Source organism: Hypomesus transpacificus, chromosome 6, assembly GCF_021917145.1.
Source record: "Hypomesus transpacificus isolate Combined female chromosome 6, fHypTra1, whole genome shotgun sequence".
In the NCBI taxonomy this organism is placed as follows: Eukaryota; Metazoa; Chordata; class Actinopteri; order Osmeriformes; family Osmeridae; genus Hypomesus; species Hypomesus transpacificus.
The window spans coordinates 12871314-12888440 of record NC_061065.1 but is presented as its reverse complement, the minus strand read 5'-3'; the positions used below and the strand labels follow the sequence as shown (position 1 = coordinate 12888440).

The 17127-nt window shown below is 46.6% G+C and overlaps 1 protein-coding gene across 1 annotated transcript in view; it reads right to left on the bottom strand.

Moving 5' to 3' along the window:
* The window catches only part of kif26aa (kinesin family member 26Aa), a 66748-nt gene that overhangs the window by 38057 nt on the left and 11564 nt on the right, over positions 1-17127 (bottom strand). Inside the window, exons 5-6 of the mRNA XM_047022183.1 lie at positions 11481-11978; positions 4954-5096 (exon numbers count right to left, since the gene is read on the bottom strand). Of these exons, the coding sequence (XP_046878139.1) occupies positions 4954-5096; positions 11481-11978 (641 nt within the window). The remainder of the gene's footprint in view (positions 1-4953; positions 5097-11480; positions 11979-17127) is intronic.

Below are 17127 nucleotides of genomic sequence, written 5' to 3'. Positions count from 1 at the left end.
AAGAGCGGAGGTTTGGAGAGGATGAGGAGGACAGGAGAAGGCAGACGAGCCGAGAGCCGAGAGGAGAACGCGGGTGAGCCGTGGAGAAGCAGGAGGAGGACGCACTCCTTCGCGTCCTCTCGTTAATCTTTCCTTCGGCGGATGAGGAAGACTAGCGCGCCATTATTTATTTACCGCCGTCTCAGCACCGGGGCTATCAACACAAACAGCCTGAGGGCCCCTGGATAAAAAAATAAAAGTGTGACTGATTAATCTGTTAGTGCACAGGAAGAAGATGAGCTAAGAGAGAGAGAGAGAGAGAGAGAGAGAGAGAGAGAGAGAGAGAGAGAGAGAGAGAGAGAGAGAGAGAGAGAGACAGAGACAGAGACAGAGAGACAGAGAGACAGAGAGACAGAGAGAGAGAGAGAGAGAGAGAGAGAGAGAGAGAGAGAGAGAGAGAGAGAGAGAGAGGGGGGGGGGGGGGAAGAAGGGAGAAACTGCTGTCCCAAACAAATACTTGTCAATGTATAATGGCAAACAGCACAGGGCCATTGTATACAGTCTACTACCCCCCACAGTAGAAGCAGTGTGGGTACAAGAAGCAAACATGTCTTCCCCATATACTTCAAGTCAAGAGAAAAGGAGCCTCCTCACAGAATGGGGTTAGGGTATTGAACAGAAAAACTGAAATACAAACTTGATATCAATATGACATACACAGCCTGCAGTTATATCAACAGTAGCATCGTGAAATGTGTGCGCATCAAATCTCCAGTTGATTGTATTTGAGCGAGAATGATTAATGTGTGTATGTGTGTGCGGCCTTCGTGTTTGCATTCGTCAGTGTGTGCTTGTCATAGCAAAACAGAGGGAGTTGCCCGGCGACAGTGAGCGGATGTAATTGCTCTGTGACTCTGCATGCATTAGCTGCATTGACCACTGGTTGCTCTGTGATCCAATCAGTCAGCCAACAGATGCTCACCTCACGGTTGGCCCCAACGCCGCTGCAAATGACTAACACAACACTGGCCTCTGCATGCCAGTGACCTATTATCGCATGGATCCTCTCCCACAGGGACAGAGCACTCCATCAGAGAGAGGGTGACGCACTCCTTAGGGATGCACTGTGTCTCAACACCTGGTGGTGACGATATCAAAGTCATGTTATCCGGGGTCAGGGGGGTTGTCGCGGAAAGATTTTCTTGGGACAACTGGAGCGATTTCCGTCTTTCCAGAGCATTTTAAATGTCTTCCGACTCCAAGTGGGATTTATGGTGGGAAACAAACACCGTTGGTTAAGGGGCAAGCTGTGGACCACCTGTGAGGGAGTGAATCGACTGAGCTCTGAGCACCCAAAGCGTACGTTTCCCATCTGCCTTTAGCGATCCATGCGTCTCGTCTCCATTCGCGAAGACACGGCGTGAAAGCAAATGTTGATTTCCCTGAACGTGGTAAATCCAAACGGTGATATAGCGCTGCTGACGCTCCTTAATCCTCTGAAACAAAGCTTAGCCGTTATGCAAATGAAACGAGACACATATTAGGAATGCGCTTTATTCGCTTCAGCCATCTACCCCTGGGAACGTTGTGTTTGTACATTCGGGTTTGCCGGATGCTTGAAACGTTGTGTGAGGTGCGCATACGTTATGGGGAATAGCAACTGCCTCTTTCAAAGTCACTTGTCCGGCCTTGGAGTCAAGCTGACCAGAACACCTTGGACTAAATGTCCACAAACGTGTTGCCATGGCAGCAGAGTTGGATTTCCCAGCGAGAGAAAAGGAAAGAGAAAATGGGGGTTGGGGGGCAATGAAGTGTAGGTGGTGAAATTTGGGACTTCCCAATCCCTTGAAATACACAATATAAAGATGCATTGAGAGAATTATTTGAGAAGCACAGAGCTAATGAATTCCCTGATTGTTGTAATATGTCGTCATTTCTAAGGAGCTGCCATGCTACTGATTCTAGTCAATCTGTCATATGACTATAAGTCTGCAGGTATCAAATGTAAAATAAACAATATTTATCCCTACTTCTGCAAAATCAAAAAAAAAAAAAAAAGAAGAAGACTCCTTAAAGCTGACTAAATTGTCAGTTCTTAACACGGGTTAAAAAGTGCCATTTGACACAGTGCCTCACCCCTTGACCCTGCAGGTTTCCCCGGGATACGACCCAGTGCCAGTGCTCAGCAGTGTTGTGACAGTCATCCTCCAACTGAGATGGAGGTGTGGTGAACAAGGCTATACAGGAGGATGAGGGGCCTCACCAAGGCACCGTCAGACAGGCACTGCGAGGGCTACCCATGGGGTCCTACGGTGGAACAAGCTGCTCTCCATTGGTCTATGATGTCATAGTGGCAACAGCAACTTAGCTGACTTTAAAAAATATATATTTTTATTTTTAAATGTTTTTTTTCTCTGACTGACTGAAAGTAGGAAGTAGGGTGTGCGATACAGTGTGAGACTGTGATAAATGCTGAAAGCTAGATGGCCTTCATGACAGTGGGTGTAAATCTCATCCTTTTTAAGGGGTCAATATGTTAACGAGAAACGTTTATATCGTATGTGAAAATACGTAAAATGTACAATCCCTTGACCAATTGAAATCAACTTAAAGCAAAAGGCAGAAGCTGTGGGATAATATAGTAAGTCAGTAATGGGCTTCCAAATATCTAAGTACCATCGGTTTCTAAATATACCACTTGGCTACGTCATACTCTGAGAATTCTCCCTCAGAGACCAGCTCCTCATACCGTCTCTGTACACCTTCCTAGGCTATGTTATGCCAGATACTTTATCCATACTAACTCGGAGTATCATATATAGGTGCGCTGCCGTTTGATCTATCTGCCTGCATTGGATCTGCGCTCCATCTCTCAAAGGAGGGCTCTTTCCCAGGCCTCTGACTTTCCATGGTGTACCGCAATCTGCTTGGCTGTGCAAAAAGCCAATCTGCTGCATGCTAGTGCAGGTTCTGTTTTTGATATAATGGAGTAATGGTAATCTAACCTTCAAAGATTTACAGATAAAAGGAGAGAGTGGTTCTGTATCGTTCCCTCTGACTTGAGATAGAGCTGGTTGGGCGGACTTTGATGTGATCGCAGGTCTAGCGAATACTTAAGGGCTCTCTATCTGTCTCCTGCCTGGTGAATTTTGAAGGGCTTTAGTTGTGCCGGGTGCCATAAAGCCTTAAAGCTTTTTTGTAGAGAGTGACAGTGATGGAAGGCACTTTCTAGAAATGTTCAGGAGGACAGAATTCAGTGGCTTTGGCTCCTGGTGTTGTTTACGGCGCTTGTTTTATATGTTTTGTCGAGCGGGGGAATCTCATATCCTTCCAATTTACCGCAGTGTGTTTGCTTTGGTAGTAGTAGTGCATCAAGCGTAAAGCACTTTCTGAGTGCCTGAAAAGAAGATCCTCACTGTCGTTTGTAACATGACACGGTGCAGAATGTTTTGATGTCTTTTGGTCTTGTTTTACAGCTTTGTTTATCCCCTACTGAAGTTTAATGGGTTTTCTCCAACACAACGCCAGTTTGGCCTGTTGATTGTGAGGATCTACAGAGGTATTATGGGGGCTAAACACACATACCTACACACATACACACAAAAAAACACACACTTCAATCCTTTTTCTGATGGATTCACATGTAACCAGAACGAACATACATGCTTCTTTTCATCACGAGGATTTACAGAAAGGATATAACCAACAAAAAAACATAAACACAGACACAGACACACACACAAACACACACAAACACACAGAGTGGTATTTTGTGGAACCTGACAGTTAGGAAATGGCCTTATCCCATTCTCCTTTCTTTCAAATTTGCTTTTGACCTTTCTCTGGCAAAGGCCTCATCTGATTTGCTGAAATGGATCCTATTGGTTAACCCAGCATCCAGCTGTAAAGCTGTCAAAGTAGAGTGATGTGGTCTTTGCGTTGGCAAGAGGTCTAATGTTTGGTCCATCACAAAAGTTGTATAACGGGGTACTTTTAAACAGCTCAGGTGTATAGTGAAGCTGATGGGGAAAGTAGTTCAATAGTTTTATTCTTGGGGTTGTCTAAACCTAAATGTTTATCCTCTATGTTCACTGACATAGGCCTACTGAAAATAAACTCTTAGTCCAGGAAGACAACTTGTGATGCCACATATTTCAGTGGATAAAAATGGTAAATCTTCCAATTAAATCCTATATGAGAGAACACCAGAGTTGACATCTGATGAATCTTCTCACGCTTGACTTCACAGTTCTGGGAGAAAATATCCTCTTGTCAGGGGGTGAAACCTTTTGCTGTAAGTAGCAGCATTTGAGGATATGGGTAATATATAGATATCACTCTCCTCATTTCCCCTCAGAAGTTACCAGTAGAAATGAATCTCCTCTCTCTGTTTCTGTCTTGTTTTGTTTCTGTCTCTCTTCCTCCTTCTCTGCATCCTCTCCCTCATCCTCCCTTCATCCTCTCCCTCTTAATGCACTCCAAACAATTCCCAAAACACACAAACTAGGGGTGGTATATTGTCCGTGAGGTCATTAGCTTGCCTGAAGCCTAGCCTGCAGAAAAGTGAGACTTTTTGCTTCATATTTTTGACAGTTCCAATCCCTTTGAGGATTTCAGTTGGGTTATGCTGGCTGTGTATATTGTTCTGTGTGGTCCAGTATGATGATGATGGACATAACTGGTAGAAACTGCTTCTTGTTCCACCTCAACAAAGCTAACTCAGAAGACACTAGAATCCCAGCCGTCCCTGTATTTCTGCACAATGCCGTACTGTATCAAGGTAGCAATTTTCCAATCATATGTGGCTAGAATAGCTACCAAATCCTATGATTTGGAAGCATTTGCTTCCAAGGTTCTATTCAAAGTGTTGGTATCACAAGCCCACCTCCTAAGCTATGTCTCAGGTGCAATCCCACCTCAATGTCATAGGTCAACAGTCCATCCTTTCTATCCTGATAAAAGACCGGAGCCTACCTGATGAAGAAGGAGGCTGCGGCTGAGGTGGTGTGGCTGGTTTGTGTGGAGGTGGTGTGGGCCACGCACTTAGGTCTGGGGACGGAGTCATAGGTGGGGCCACCCATGGCCACATAGTCACTTTCTGCATCAGCAGCCAAGCCCTGAGAGAGAGACAGAGAGAGAGAGAGAGAGAGAGAGAGAGAGAGAGAGAGAGAGAGAGAGAGAGAGAGGGGGAGGAAGCAAATAAGCATTAGCATGGAGACTCCACCATTTCATCTTCAATACGTTAAACTGAAAATACCTCTTTTATTGGTGGCGAGAGATCCAACGCGGAGCACCAGACTGTCACCACTGGTGAAGGCGCATACCAAAGTCTGGGGTGCTGAGCAAAGCGAAACTTTGCCAGTAGTCGATACCTTGTGCTCAGCAGCTGTCAGCGCTGCACCACCCCGTTCCAGAGAAAGCCTCCTCACAGGCCCCCGACGCCCAGGGGAAAACAAGCCATGCGGGCCATTACACAGCAGGAAATGACCTGTGGAACACAGCCATGGTCCACTGCTCCATTTGCAGCAAGAACAGGAAGAGGACAGTTGGTTCTCTACTCTCACAGCTGCGACGAGGTCATTAGGCAATTATACCTCGTCATTAGCTTTGGCTTGAAAACCAGTGGTCCCCACTGTGCCCATTCTGAGAGAAGGCAATATGGTTGTTCTCACAAGTGAGTCACAAATAATTTGTCAAAAAGGGAGTACCAATACAATACAATGTGTATTGTTTGGTTGACTGAGTGCAATTTTAGATGAATGACAACAAACAAACAAACAACTCCAGCGTCTAGTTTGTCTGAGATTTGTCGTACGCAGATAAATCGCACGACAGTCATCTCCACACAGTACACTTTCAAATGAATACATTTCATTCCACCATCGTCCTTTGCCTTGTTCTTTCATACGAGCAAAACGCATCTTTGATGTTTCCTAAGCTTCCTGTCGAAGCGTGTTGTGGCTCTGGCATTTCTTTCTTTTATATTCCTCTTTAATTTTTTTCCCAATTTTTTTTCTTTTCTTCATTTCTTCTCTTTCCTCATCTTTCAATTCATCCCTCCGGTTTGCCTCAGATGTGCGCCTTACCCCGCCCGCCTGGCATCCACTTGTCACGCTGGATTACTGTGGCGACGGCTGTGGCGACGGGGGCTAGGCGTGCTGCCGGTGGCGGGGAGTCCATTATTCAGCTCTCTGACTGTGGTCGGCGCGCACCAGCTAACAGGATTACACACAGATGGGTCAGCCCCCCCTCCGCGGCGGTGCCGCCACACAGAGACAGAGAGGAAGGACGTCTCCACAACGCTGCCTAAGCAACTGGCCGATGTCCCTAAACTGGCTAATGGTAACTTCATGTGAAGGCCAATGCTGAGAGCATAGTATGAACGTGACAGTATAGCTGTATACACTAAAGCTTGTGCATAAGGTTGAGAGGAGAGCAATCACAACCGTAGGTGAGTTTTTGTGCTCCTTTTTTATGCTCCAAAGAGGTTTTGGACTTCCAGGGCTGTTTTAGATGCATCCGGTTTAGTTCGATCTACTCTACCAAACATTATTTGATCAAATATAAATGTTTCATTCTGGTGTCATTTTCTTCTTGAGCATTCTTGATATATTAATATTTGGGGAAAAGTTTGGGTAGACATAGGTACAATCTCCGATTTACAAAATAGCTTCCTATGCATGTTACAAGGCGATGCACATTTGTAATGCATATGTACGACATCAACATTAATGGCAGTTTGCAGCATAGTTAGTCGAAGAACATAATACAATTACTGTACATTGTATTGTGACACAAGGTTTTGCTTCTTTACTAACCTTGGACATTTTTGGATTGGCATTAACTGACTGCCCACCATCCAAGGGTCTTTGTGTACCAGCAGTAAGTGTAAACATACCTGTACTGTGGCTAAAATATGACTAACCACAACAGACATCATTTGTTTACTCTCCTCCAGCACTAACCATCTGTCGCCTGCCTAATGATAGCAGTTGCTATTTATGCAACATGAACGTGAGTGCCATAGTCTGATAGGCACGTACGATCGAGGGAAGTGACACTTCCGTCACTGCGACTTCAAAAAGGTTCCCTCGTGACACACTCGTGGAACTTTCCTGGAGTCTCCAGAGCGCCCTTTCCAAAGACAGGTGTCCTCATTTTGTCTTGGCAGTTCACGTTAGTTGTGCTTCATGTCACGCGCGTGTGCGAAACCACACGCAATCTAACGGCGACCCAGATACACATGTTGCTATTTCGGTTCGCAGACTTCAATGGCAGTCGCACGACAAGCAGCGATAAGGGAATGGTAAAAAATCAGACCCAATTCAAATCGTGTGACCTTCTTCAACAAGTTGATGGGTAGATAATGAGCTGTGCAGTCGCTGTACGTATCTGGGAACAGGTTCCACCGACAACTACAGTACAGTGTAATTTAAATCCATCCTCTCTTCCACATCCCATAATTAGGGTCTAACACATGTAGAGGGTTGTCCACAGAGGAGCCTATTAACACTCGGCGGGGGGAGAAGCCCTGCACACGGCTTCCATTGGGGGTCCATTTTTAATGATGTCACGGTCGGGTTATGGCGAAAGGGCAGTGTGGCGGGTGTGAAGAACATGAGGGGTAAGGTGTTACCAGGGCTCGATCCAATCTGCACGTGACTCACTGCACATAGACTGTATGGTGTATGTGAGTCTCACATGGCTCTGACAGAGACAGCTGGGTCAATAATATCCCAATATTGTAAACTATTGTAAAGTCCAATAATGAATAGAAATCTGAGGTTGTAGTTGCTGGAAGAATCACAATCATGGCAACGGTAGTACCCCCCCCCCCCCCCGCCCTTTATTCCGTATGGTGGTGTGTCACATAGAGTGCAGCTGCTTAAACCTGAGCACAGAATAGAGAGGATCACTCCAGGCAACAAGTGCAGGATATTTTTTACTCTTGTGGGGTGCCGTTGAAGGTACGAAACTCAAGGTCTGTAGAGCAGGGGAAGAAATGCACCATTGGCCCACAACTTGACTTGCAGGTGGTTTGAGGCAGAAGGTAAATCACTTGCGGTCGATTGAACCTCTCAGTTTGTCAGAGCCATGAGTCTATGCCTGGATTTCTCCGCTCACCGCTGTGCAGGAAATCCACCTTGATCGGCTTTAGAAAGCAATCTATCTTCACAATCCCTTCTTTTATTTGTCAAACCTGTATTAAATCCTCCCAAACCTGAGCACGTGAACTACAATGGATACAGGAAACACTGCAGTGTCATGAGAGGATTGACATATATAGAAATGTGAAGGCTTGTTATGAAATGTGATTTTGGTTCATGTGCTAACCAGTATCACATTATGGCAGACTCGTTCCCTCAAACTCTTTGCATTTCTCCTCAGCCAAGTCTTTTCTTTAAAAGATGTAAGAGGGTGTCGCTCCTCGACATGACGCCAGCCTCCCAGATGGACGGCGAGCACGCTTCTTCACCTCAGGTGAGGCTGAGGGGTCCCATCTGCCAGCTCACGGATGAGCCTCTCTCCTGGCTTCTCCCTCTGTTCTTCCCCTTCCTCCGTTGTGTTGCGTCGTCGAAATCACACAGAATCCATGCCGACACCCCTGGGAACGTCTTCGAGGCACACAATTATATAAGTGATATGAGGAAGCAGCTGGGTGGCATTACAGGCTTTGGTTTGGCAAATGAGAACGAGACTCTTTGAAACTGTTACTGACAAAAGAGTCTCTTTGAAAGGGTGTCCTTGCCTCCTACCTCTTCTTTGAAGAAATAAAGCATCCCTCTTGAAAATACGGCCTCCCTCGAAAATCGGGCGGCTCGCATTTACAGTTGGCACTGGGTTTGGATGGCACCCAAATTCAGTGGACAGTTTAATATGATCGACACTAAAGTCATGAGACTGAATACTGGGTAGCAACCTTTTTTAACAAATACATTATGTTAATTGTAGCTTCCTCAGGAAGGCATTACAATCTTAAAGGCATTCCCGTCAGACATTGCGTTCTGAGGTAATTGGGATGCTACAGCCCAGCTCAAGGTCTAATTGCTTCTTAGTACCAAGGTGGAGGGGGGGAGGGTAGTCAGTCCACCACTAACAAGGACAATTGCCAGCTTTGAGTTGCATGTTGCCTATCCAGTTTAAAGCATAAGTGAATGCTACACTACATGCTCTCAGCACTTGTTAACATTTGAGAGATGTGATGGCAAGAGGTCCACAAAACTTTTCCAGGGAAAGATTGCTTGTAAATTCCCACCTATAGGCTTACACACAGAAACTAAGCGCAGGAAATTAGAGCATTATATATTTTTGTGACAACTACAATTTTTTTTACAGTTTTTGATTTGAAGCACATACGCATATTGCCATACATTTTGAAGACCACATCTTTAAAGGGCTCATATTCAAATCAGTCACTTTCAATGCTATATTTCTTGCAAAGGATAGGTCTTTGTTTTTCAATCAGGGAAGGATTTATTAAAGGCATCTTACTGGTGAAACTGATGTTAAACCTGCCTGACAAGAGTTTAGATGAGATCAAAGGTCAACTCCAGAGAGACACCACCTCAGTGACAACTCCCTGTCAATGAGGGCGAAGCGGAGACAATTAACCAATCATGTGTTTCCTGGTCCATATTTTTTTTGGGCCTGGTCAACCCTCCCTGTCCTAAATCTACAGTCAAACAAATTACAGTCCGAGAGCTGTAGACTAACCAGCGTGAGTAACTTCTTATCATCCATACAGTTTTCAATCAAGCCAAATTGGCCTTAATCCAATTCCAAACCCAAGTCCTCCTACGCTTCGCCGCAACACTCACTTAACGTAGTGCAGCACTTCACAAATCTGTCCTGAGAGATCAATAACTCCCATTCTCTCTCAAGAATGACCTAAGCTAACATTTGCATATCCAATCATCCCCACATTGATTTCCGGCCCTCATTACAACCCCATTATAAGCAGTACTGTGCGGTCTAATCTATTGAAGTGCCTCAACTAAAGGCTACGTATGTTTGTGCTGAAGACACAATAGGGCTAAAAGCACCAATCCAGTCCCGTCTGCCAGGGGCCAAATAGCGGGCAGGAGGTCGTTCCCTTGTCCCCAAGTTTAATCAGCCGATCAAAGAGGTTGGCACCCAGGTTCGATGGATGGTCCTCTTGTGCCGATGAAGTCAGCAGGCGGTAGGATAATCCTCTGGAAGTCCTCTGCATTGAGATGACTTAATGTTCAATCTGTGGGTGGGAAGGTCAAGTGGTGTTTGGGAGGCCGCCGGCCTGGTCCGTGGGTACAGCGCGTCGCGGTGGGTAATGAGTCGAGGTGCCAGGCTTATCTGGCCTTCTTTACTGTACGGTCACGACTGCAGCCCCCAGCAGCCATATTTCAGCCTGTGCTTACCCGAACATGACTATGCAGCGATCCCTCTTGTCATGTTCATTTGCTGAAGGGTTAGAGTTAAGGGGGTGGTAGTTTTTTCTCCAAGTGAAAAAACTGTTCATAGTATTTTCTGAGTTTGGAACCTTGTTCATGACTTTGTTTACCACTTTTTTTGTACCAACTTTGTTTTCCGTTTAGCCATTTTAATTGGTAGGCCATGCTGTATAATAGTAACCCCCTGCAGAAGGTTTCATTTAGTTCCCATATTGAGTTGTAAGAGAGATAATAAGCACTGCAGATCCCGATAGCAAGCTTTTTACATCCCTGACATGCAAGCATGAGAAATTCTCCGTGGGAGTTTGAAAATGTATTCGGAGGAGATTCAAAGACAGATGCAAACGGCACAGCTCCTGCAGTATAGACTTGTCACAAGACACCTACCGTGAACCCCATTAGTCACCTGGCCCCCGCGTCCTCCTGGCTGACATACCAAGAACAGCATCAGAGGGTGACATCTCACTCAGGCAGATGAAGGCTCCCAGTGGTGGTGCCCCTGACATGACACTTACCCAGAGACGTATTTTTCCTTAGCCTTGAACTAGTGGGAAGCTCCATGATGATGTGATTACGGAACCGCACATAAAAATGACACACAGGGCCATTTAACGAAGGCTTATAAATAATAACCCTGTTATGCCAACACCGTAAACTACCGATTTCTTATTGAACACAATGTCAAACTCAGTGACCAAATGTCCATACTGAAAGTCACCTCTGAGGGGTTAGGATATTTCTGTATGTCAATCCCTTTCTCAAGTGAAAAAAGAAAAACAAAATATTGCGGTTAATTGTTGCCAGGGTAAAAGAAATATTATTGAAGAGCATGACAGGTTTGCTCCGGCACCTTGCAGTCCAGAACAACATTTGAGCAAACCAAAAGGTTATCCCTGTTTGATGAACAGGGAGATCCAAGGTGTGTTCTTTACAAATAACTATGCAGTCAACACCTTACACAATTTGTACTTGAGAACATCGAAAAATACTACACTTTAGTCAGGTGAAGCTACAGTGCACCAATTAAATAGTTGATCCAATGAATGACACGACTGAAGAAAAGAATGAACTTACCATTGGAGGATGGGGCAGAGGAGCCCTGCTGGCACGCGACACTCTCCACACACCCTCCAGGTAGTGCTGTGCATGCATAGGAATAGGAGTCACGGTTGCCAGGCCTGGAGACTTCGATCCCCCCATATAGGTGCTCTGAATCCCCCCCCAACCACGGACCCCCAATCTGGACCTTTCCCCAATCATTGGATCCTCGTACAGCCTTGGTGGTAGCTTGGCTTGCAGTTCTTCCATGGCCCAATCGGAGGCTTCATGCTGTGGGGGTAGGGACACCACACTATGGGCAGCAGGGCGAGGGGGTAGCCCAGAAAAGGCTCCGTGTTGTGGATCGGGCATGTCTTGAATGAGGCCCAGGGCCTTGCGCAGTGCCAGGCGTCTCAGCTGGTGGAAGGCAGCACCACAGGCCTCACAGCTCGTATCACTAGGAACATGTCGCCCCCTGTGAGGCCACTGGAGACCCTGGAGTTTGTCAAAGAGGAAGGCAGCGTAGCCTGGGTCCTGTGGAGGAGAGCAAGAGAGAGCAAAACACAGTTAGTGTATTGAGTCAGTGTGCACAGTTAGGGAAGCACAAGACAAAGCTTTAGCTTGTATATATTGTTGTCTAAGTGAAAGGGATGTGAAAATAGGTTTCTTTAATCAAGGATTATCTTAGATTTGGGGTCAGTTCAAGGGATAACACACACTGACTTTCCTGGCCCTGGCAAAGCAACATTTACAGAAAAAAACGATATTCCACTATTCTTCCACTATTATGAATATGTAGTCAGGAAGTAGTCATAAGGCAACGTATTCACTGCTAAACCTAATGGCCGCAATGCTAGCTGAACATCCAGTATCATCAACAAATTTTCTAGAAGCCTCAAAGAGAACTGGTTTGTAATACATAAGTCAAAAAGAAAATCATGTAGGTCAAGTATTTACAGTATAAAATACCCCCTAGCAAAGATAAACATCTATCAGTGTAAAAGCTAGGATGAGGAAATCAACATATTTTGTCTTAAAGATTTGCCTTCCAATGGTTTCTTTTTGCTATGGATATCGTCTTCAGTGGTAAATAAAAATAGGTAATTATGCATAGCAACATGTTTCTGGATGAATTAAGCCTTCTAATTTAACACCATATATTCTTGCAATCCATGCAACAGGCCCTGGAGTAAGCGTCTTATTAGAAGACTACACTTAATGGTTAAAAATGAGTACAACATTTTCCAAACCATTGATGCCCAAAAAATTCAAACAATAGTTCAAGTCTTTTATTTGTCAGGTGCACAGAGCAACACAAGGTTAGACTGGGCACTGAAATTCTTAAGACAAGACAACGCAAGCACTTGGCATAACATAACATATAAGTACACAGAACAAATTTACATCTATGCTGAGCTTAGATAAGTGAACTTCCTAAATATACAGATAGCAATAAATAAACGACTATACTAACCCTAACACTAAAACTTCCTAAATTACAGATAACAATAAATAGTACGCTATACTAACCCTAATACACAAAAAAAAAAAAAAAAAAAAAAAAAAAAAAACCTGTTACAACCCTATAAACTAATCTAACCTAAATGGAGTACAGTGCAGTAGTGCAAATTTACAGATCAGTGACTTTGTCAATGACCAAACAGGAGCCTGGTGGCGAGGTACAGTAGTGCAATGTTACTGAAAGAGCAACCAGTAGCTGAAAGTGACAGTGTATAAGTGACTAGTGTGCAGTAAAAATGTCCATATCAGTGTCCATTGAGAAGCCTGATGACCCTTGGGTAGAAACTGTTGTCCAGTCTGCGTGTGCGCGACCGGATGCTGCGGTAACGCCTGCCAGAAGGCAACGGGGTAAAGAGACTGAAGGATGGGTGGGAACAGTCTCTTAGAATCCTGCTGGCTTTCCTAAGGCAACGTGTGTGGTAGGTGTCCTGTAGGGCTGGGAGCTTCCTGCCGATGATGAACTCAGCAGAACGGACCACACTTCGTAGGGCCTTGCGGTCCCGGTCTGTGCAGCTCCCATACCACACTGTGATACAACCAGTCAGAATGCTTTCTATAGTGCATCTGTAAAAGTTAGTAAGGATGACTGAGTCCATACCAAACTTCTTCAGTCTCCTCAGGAAGAAGAGGCGCTTACGGGCCGTTTTGACCACCTTGTCCGTGTGAACAGACCAGGTGAGGTCATTGCTGATGTTCACCCCGAGGAACTTGAAGCAGCTGACCTTCTCCACTTCCGATCCATTGATGAATAGGGGTGCATGCTCCTCCTCCTGCCGCCTCCTAAAGTCCACAATCATCTCCTTGGTCTTGCTGATGTTAAGAGAGAGGTTGTTGTCCTGACACCATGATGTCAGGGTGTCAACCTCCTCTCTGTAGGCTGACTCGTCACTGTCAGAGATGAGGCCCACGATGGTTGTGTCGTCAGCAAACTTAACGAGGAGGTTGGAGCTGTGCGTAGCCGCACAGTCGTGGGTGAACAAGGAGAACAGGAGAGGGCTGAGCACACAGCCCTGGGGGGTGCCTGTGTTGGTGATCAGTACAGATGAAGTGCGGTCACCGATTCTCACCACCTGTGGCCTCCCCGTCAGGAAGTGGAAGATCCACTTGCAGAGGGAGGTGCTTAGTCCCAGGTCCACAAGCTTGGAGACCAGTCTGGAGGGGATGATGGTGTTGAATGCAGAGCTGTAGTCAATGAACAGCATCCTCACATATGTATTCCCCTTGTCCAGGTGGGAGAGAGCGGTGTGCATGGTCAGAGCGATGGCATCGTCTGTAGACCTATTGGACCGGTATGCAAACTGCATAGGGTCCAGTGTGGGGGGCAGCGAGGAGCAGATGAATGATTTGACTAGCCGCTCGAAGCACTTCATGATGATAGAGGTCAGTGCTATTGGGCGATAGTCATTCAGACATGTGACCTTGGTGTTCTTGGGCACAGGGATGATGGTGGTCCTCTTGAAGCAGGTGGGGAGTACAGACAGGTTAAGGGAGAGGTTGAAGATGTCACTGAAGACCCCTGCCAGCTGGTCAGCGCAGCCCCTTAGGGCCCTACCTGATATGCCGTCTGGGCCAGGTGCCTTGCGAGGGTTGATCTTCTTAAAGCATAACCTCACCTCAGCTACAGTTAGTGTAGGCACACCACTGGCTTGGCCTTCAGGTAGCTCCACTGCAGGGGGTTCACTGTCCCTCTCAAAGCGAGCGTAGAAGGAGTTCAGCTCGTCTGGCAGTAGGACAGAAGACTGGGTCTCATTGTAGCCTCTCCCTTTGTAGTCTGTAATGGCTTTAAGTCCACTCCACATGCGCCTAGGGTCAGAGCCATGGTAGCTGGACTCCACCTTGGTCCTGTAGGCCCTTTTCGCTGCTTTGATGGCCTTCAGAAGGTCGTATCTGGCCTTCCTGTACTCATCAGGGTCCCCAGAATTAAAGGCGACAGTACGGGCTCTCAGCTTGGCCCGGACCGCGGCATCAACCCAGGGCTTCTGATTTGGGAAAGACCGGACAACCTTCTTGGGGACAACGTCATCAATGCAGTGCTGGATGTAGCTGGAGACAGTGTCTGAGTATTCGTTAATGTCCCCATCTGCTGCGTCCCTGAACATCAGCCAGTCAGTGGTGTCAAAGCAGTCCTGGAGGGTCGCCACACACTCGTCACTCCATAGGTGAACTGACCTCTCAACCGGTCTGACCTGTTTGAGCTTTTGTTCATATGCGGGGAGAAGAAGAATGGAGGCGTGATCAGCCTTCCCAAAGGCAGGGCGGGGGAGGGGTTTGTAACTGCCCTTGAATGTTGTATAACAATGGTCAAGGATCTGGTCTCCACGTGTGAAGAAGTCAATGTGCTGATAGTATTTGGGCAGGACTTTCTTCATGTTAGCTCTGTTGAAATCACCAACAACAATGAAGGCTGCCTCTGGGTGCACATTTTCCAGACCATTGATAATCCCATACAGTTCATCCAAAGCAGCGGCCTTGTCTACCTGGGGGGGGGGTGTAGACTGCACTCATGACGACCGCAGTGAATTCCCGAGGTAGATAGAAGGGTCTGATTTTTACAGTTAGCAGCTCAAGGACCGGAGAGCAGTGAGATGCTAATACCGCTACATCCGTAGCCCAGAGAGAGTTAACCATAACACAGACCCCTCCGCCCCTGCACTTCCCTGAGTCAGCTGTTCTGTCCTGGCGGTATATGGTGAATCCCGACGGGGTAACCGCTGCGTCGGAGATCTCCGGAGACAGCCAGGTCTCAACGAACGCCAGTACACAGCAGTTCCTGATGTCCCGTTGGAATTTGACACGAGCGTTAAGTTCATCCATTTTGTTGTCGATGGACTGAACGTTAGCTAGTAAGATGGTTGGAAGAGCAGGTTTGAAGCATCGTTTCCGAGTTCGAACAAGGACTCCAGCACGCCGGCCACGTTTCTTCTTTCTCCGTCTAGCGGGTAAACAGAACGGCGAAACAGCAAAGGGCCAGCTGCAGTCCGAGCTCGCACTCCGAGAAGTGGAATTAAAGTTCGTAAAATGATCCTTGCCAAGTGACAACTTAATGTCCAGAAGTGTCTGCCGGTCGTACTGAATAAACGACAATATAACATTGACAAAACAAGTAACGAACACTAAAAAGACTAACAAAAAGCTGGGTTTTTGCGGAGCTCTTGTCGACGCAGCCATCGCGTAGGCGCGCCGGAAGTCAATAACAATCTCTCAAACACCTGTCGATGCAATATCAATTAAGAAACGCTTTCCAAGACTCCAAGCAAACATGCACACGGAACTCACAACAGCTGCCAACACACAATGCCTCCCTCCCTGCCGCCCTCGCCTCGGGAAGTGAACATTGTATAAATGTTGATTTAAAGTTGCCAATAAACTCCGGTTGATCCTGCCTGCTGTCTCCCGTCTCGGCTGCGGAGGGAGAGGAAGCAGGGGTCGGAGACTGTGTCTGTGTTTATGTGGTGTGTGGGACTGCTGCCCCCGCCCTCATCCCTTATCCCTGTCACAGAGGTTTATGTTGAACCTGGAGAGAGTTTGGAGGTCAGGGGCAGGGAGAGCTCTTCTCAGAGCCGCCGCTCGATGATTGACTGCTTTTGTCTGGGGCAAAGGAGCCTGGGAATGGGCTGACAAGAGGGGGGGGGGGGGGGGGGGGGGGGTGTTGACTGGCCTTACCAGATGCCCACAATCTGTTCCAGGCTCCAGGGAGCTAAGCGATCAATGACCTGTTAAGTGACTGACTTTGATAACTTCGGTACATGCTTAAGTTTTGGAGCATGTCTCTTATCTTGAAAACAAAAGCTGACCCAGTCAAGTTCCCACACTGTAGTCACGTAAGGTAAAGCCCAATGGTAAGAAACCAGCCACAGGTGTGCCAGAAATGACACAAAAATAATATCTGGAGTCCCGTTCTGGTGCTATCAGTTATTGTGCGTCTACATGCCCATGCAGCGAATGAACATTGGAGCCTCAACTATGTCTGAACAGCTGCTGAGCTTGTAAAAGTCCTCCACAGTCCTCCACAGTCCTCCACAGATGTGAGCTCCCGGTGTGTCTCGAAGACCATCCGCTCCATGTTTGGGACCTAAGACGGATCACAATACCAACGAAGGGGCCGTCCCTCCTTTGTAGAGTGATTTAAGGCCAGGCTGTTGGCTGGCCTTTCGCTTCTATG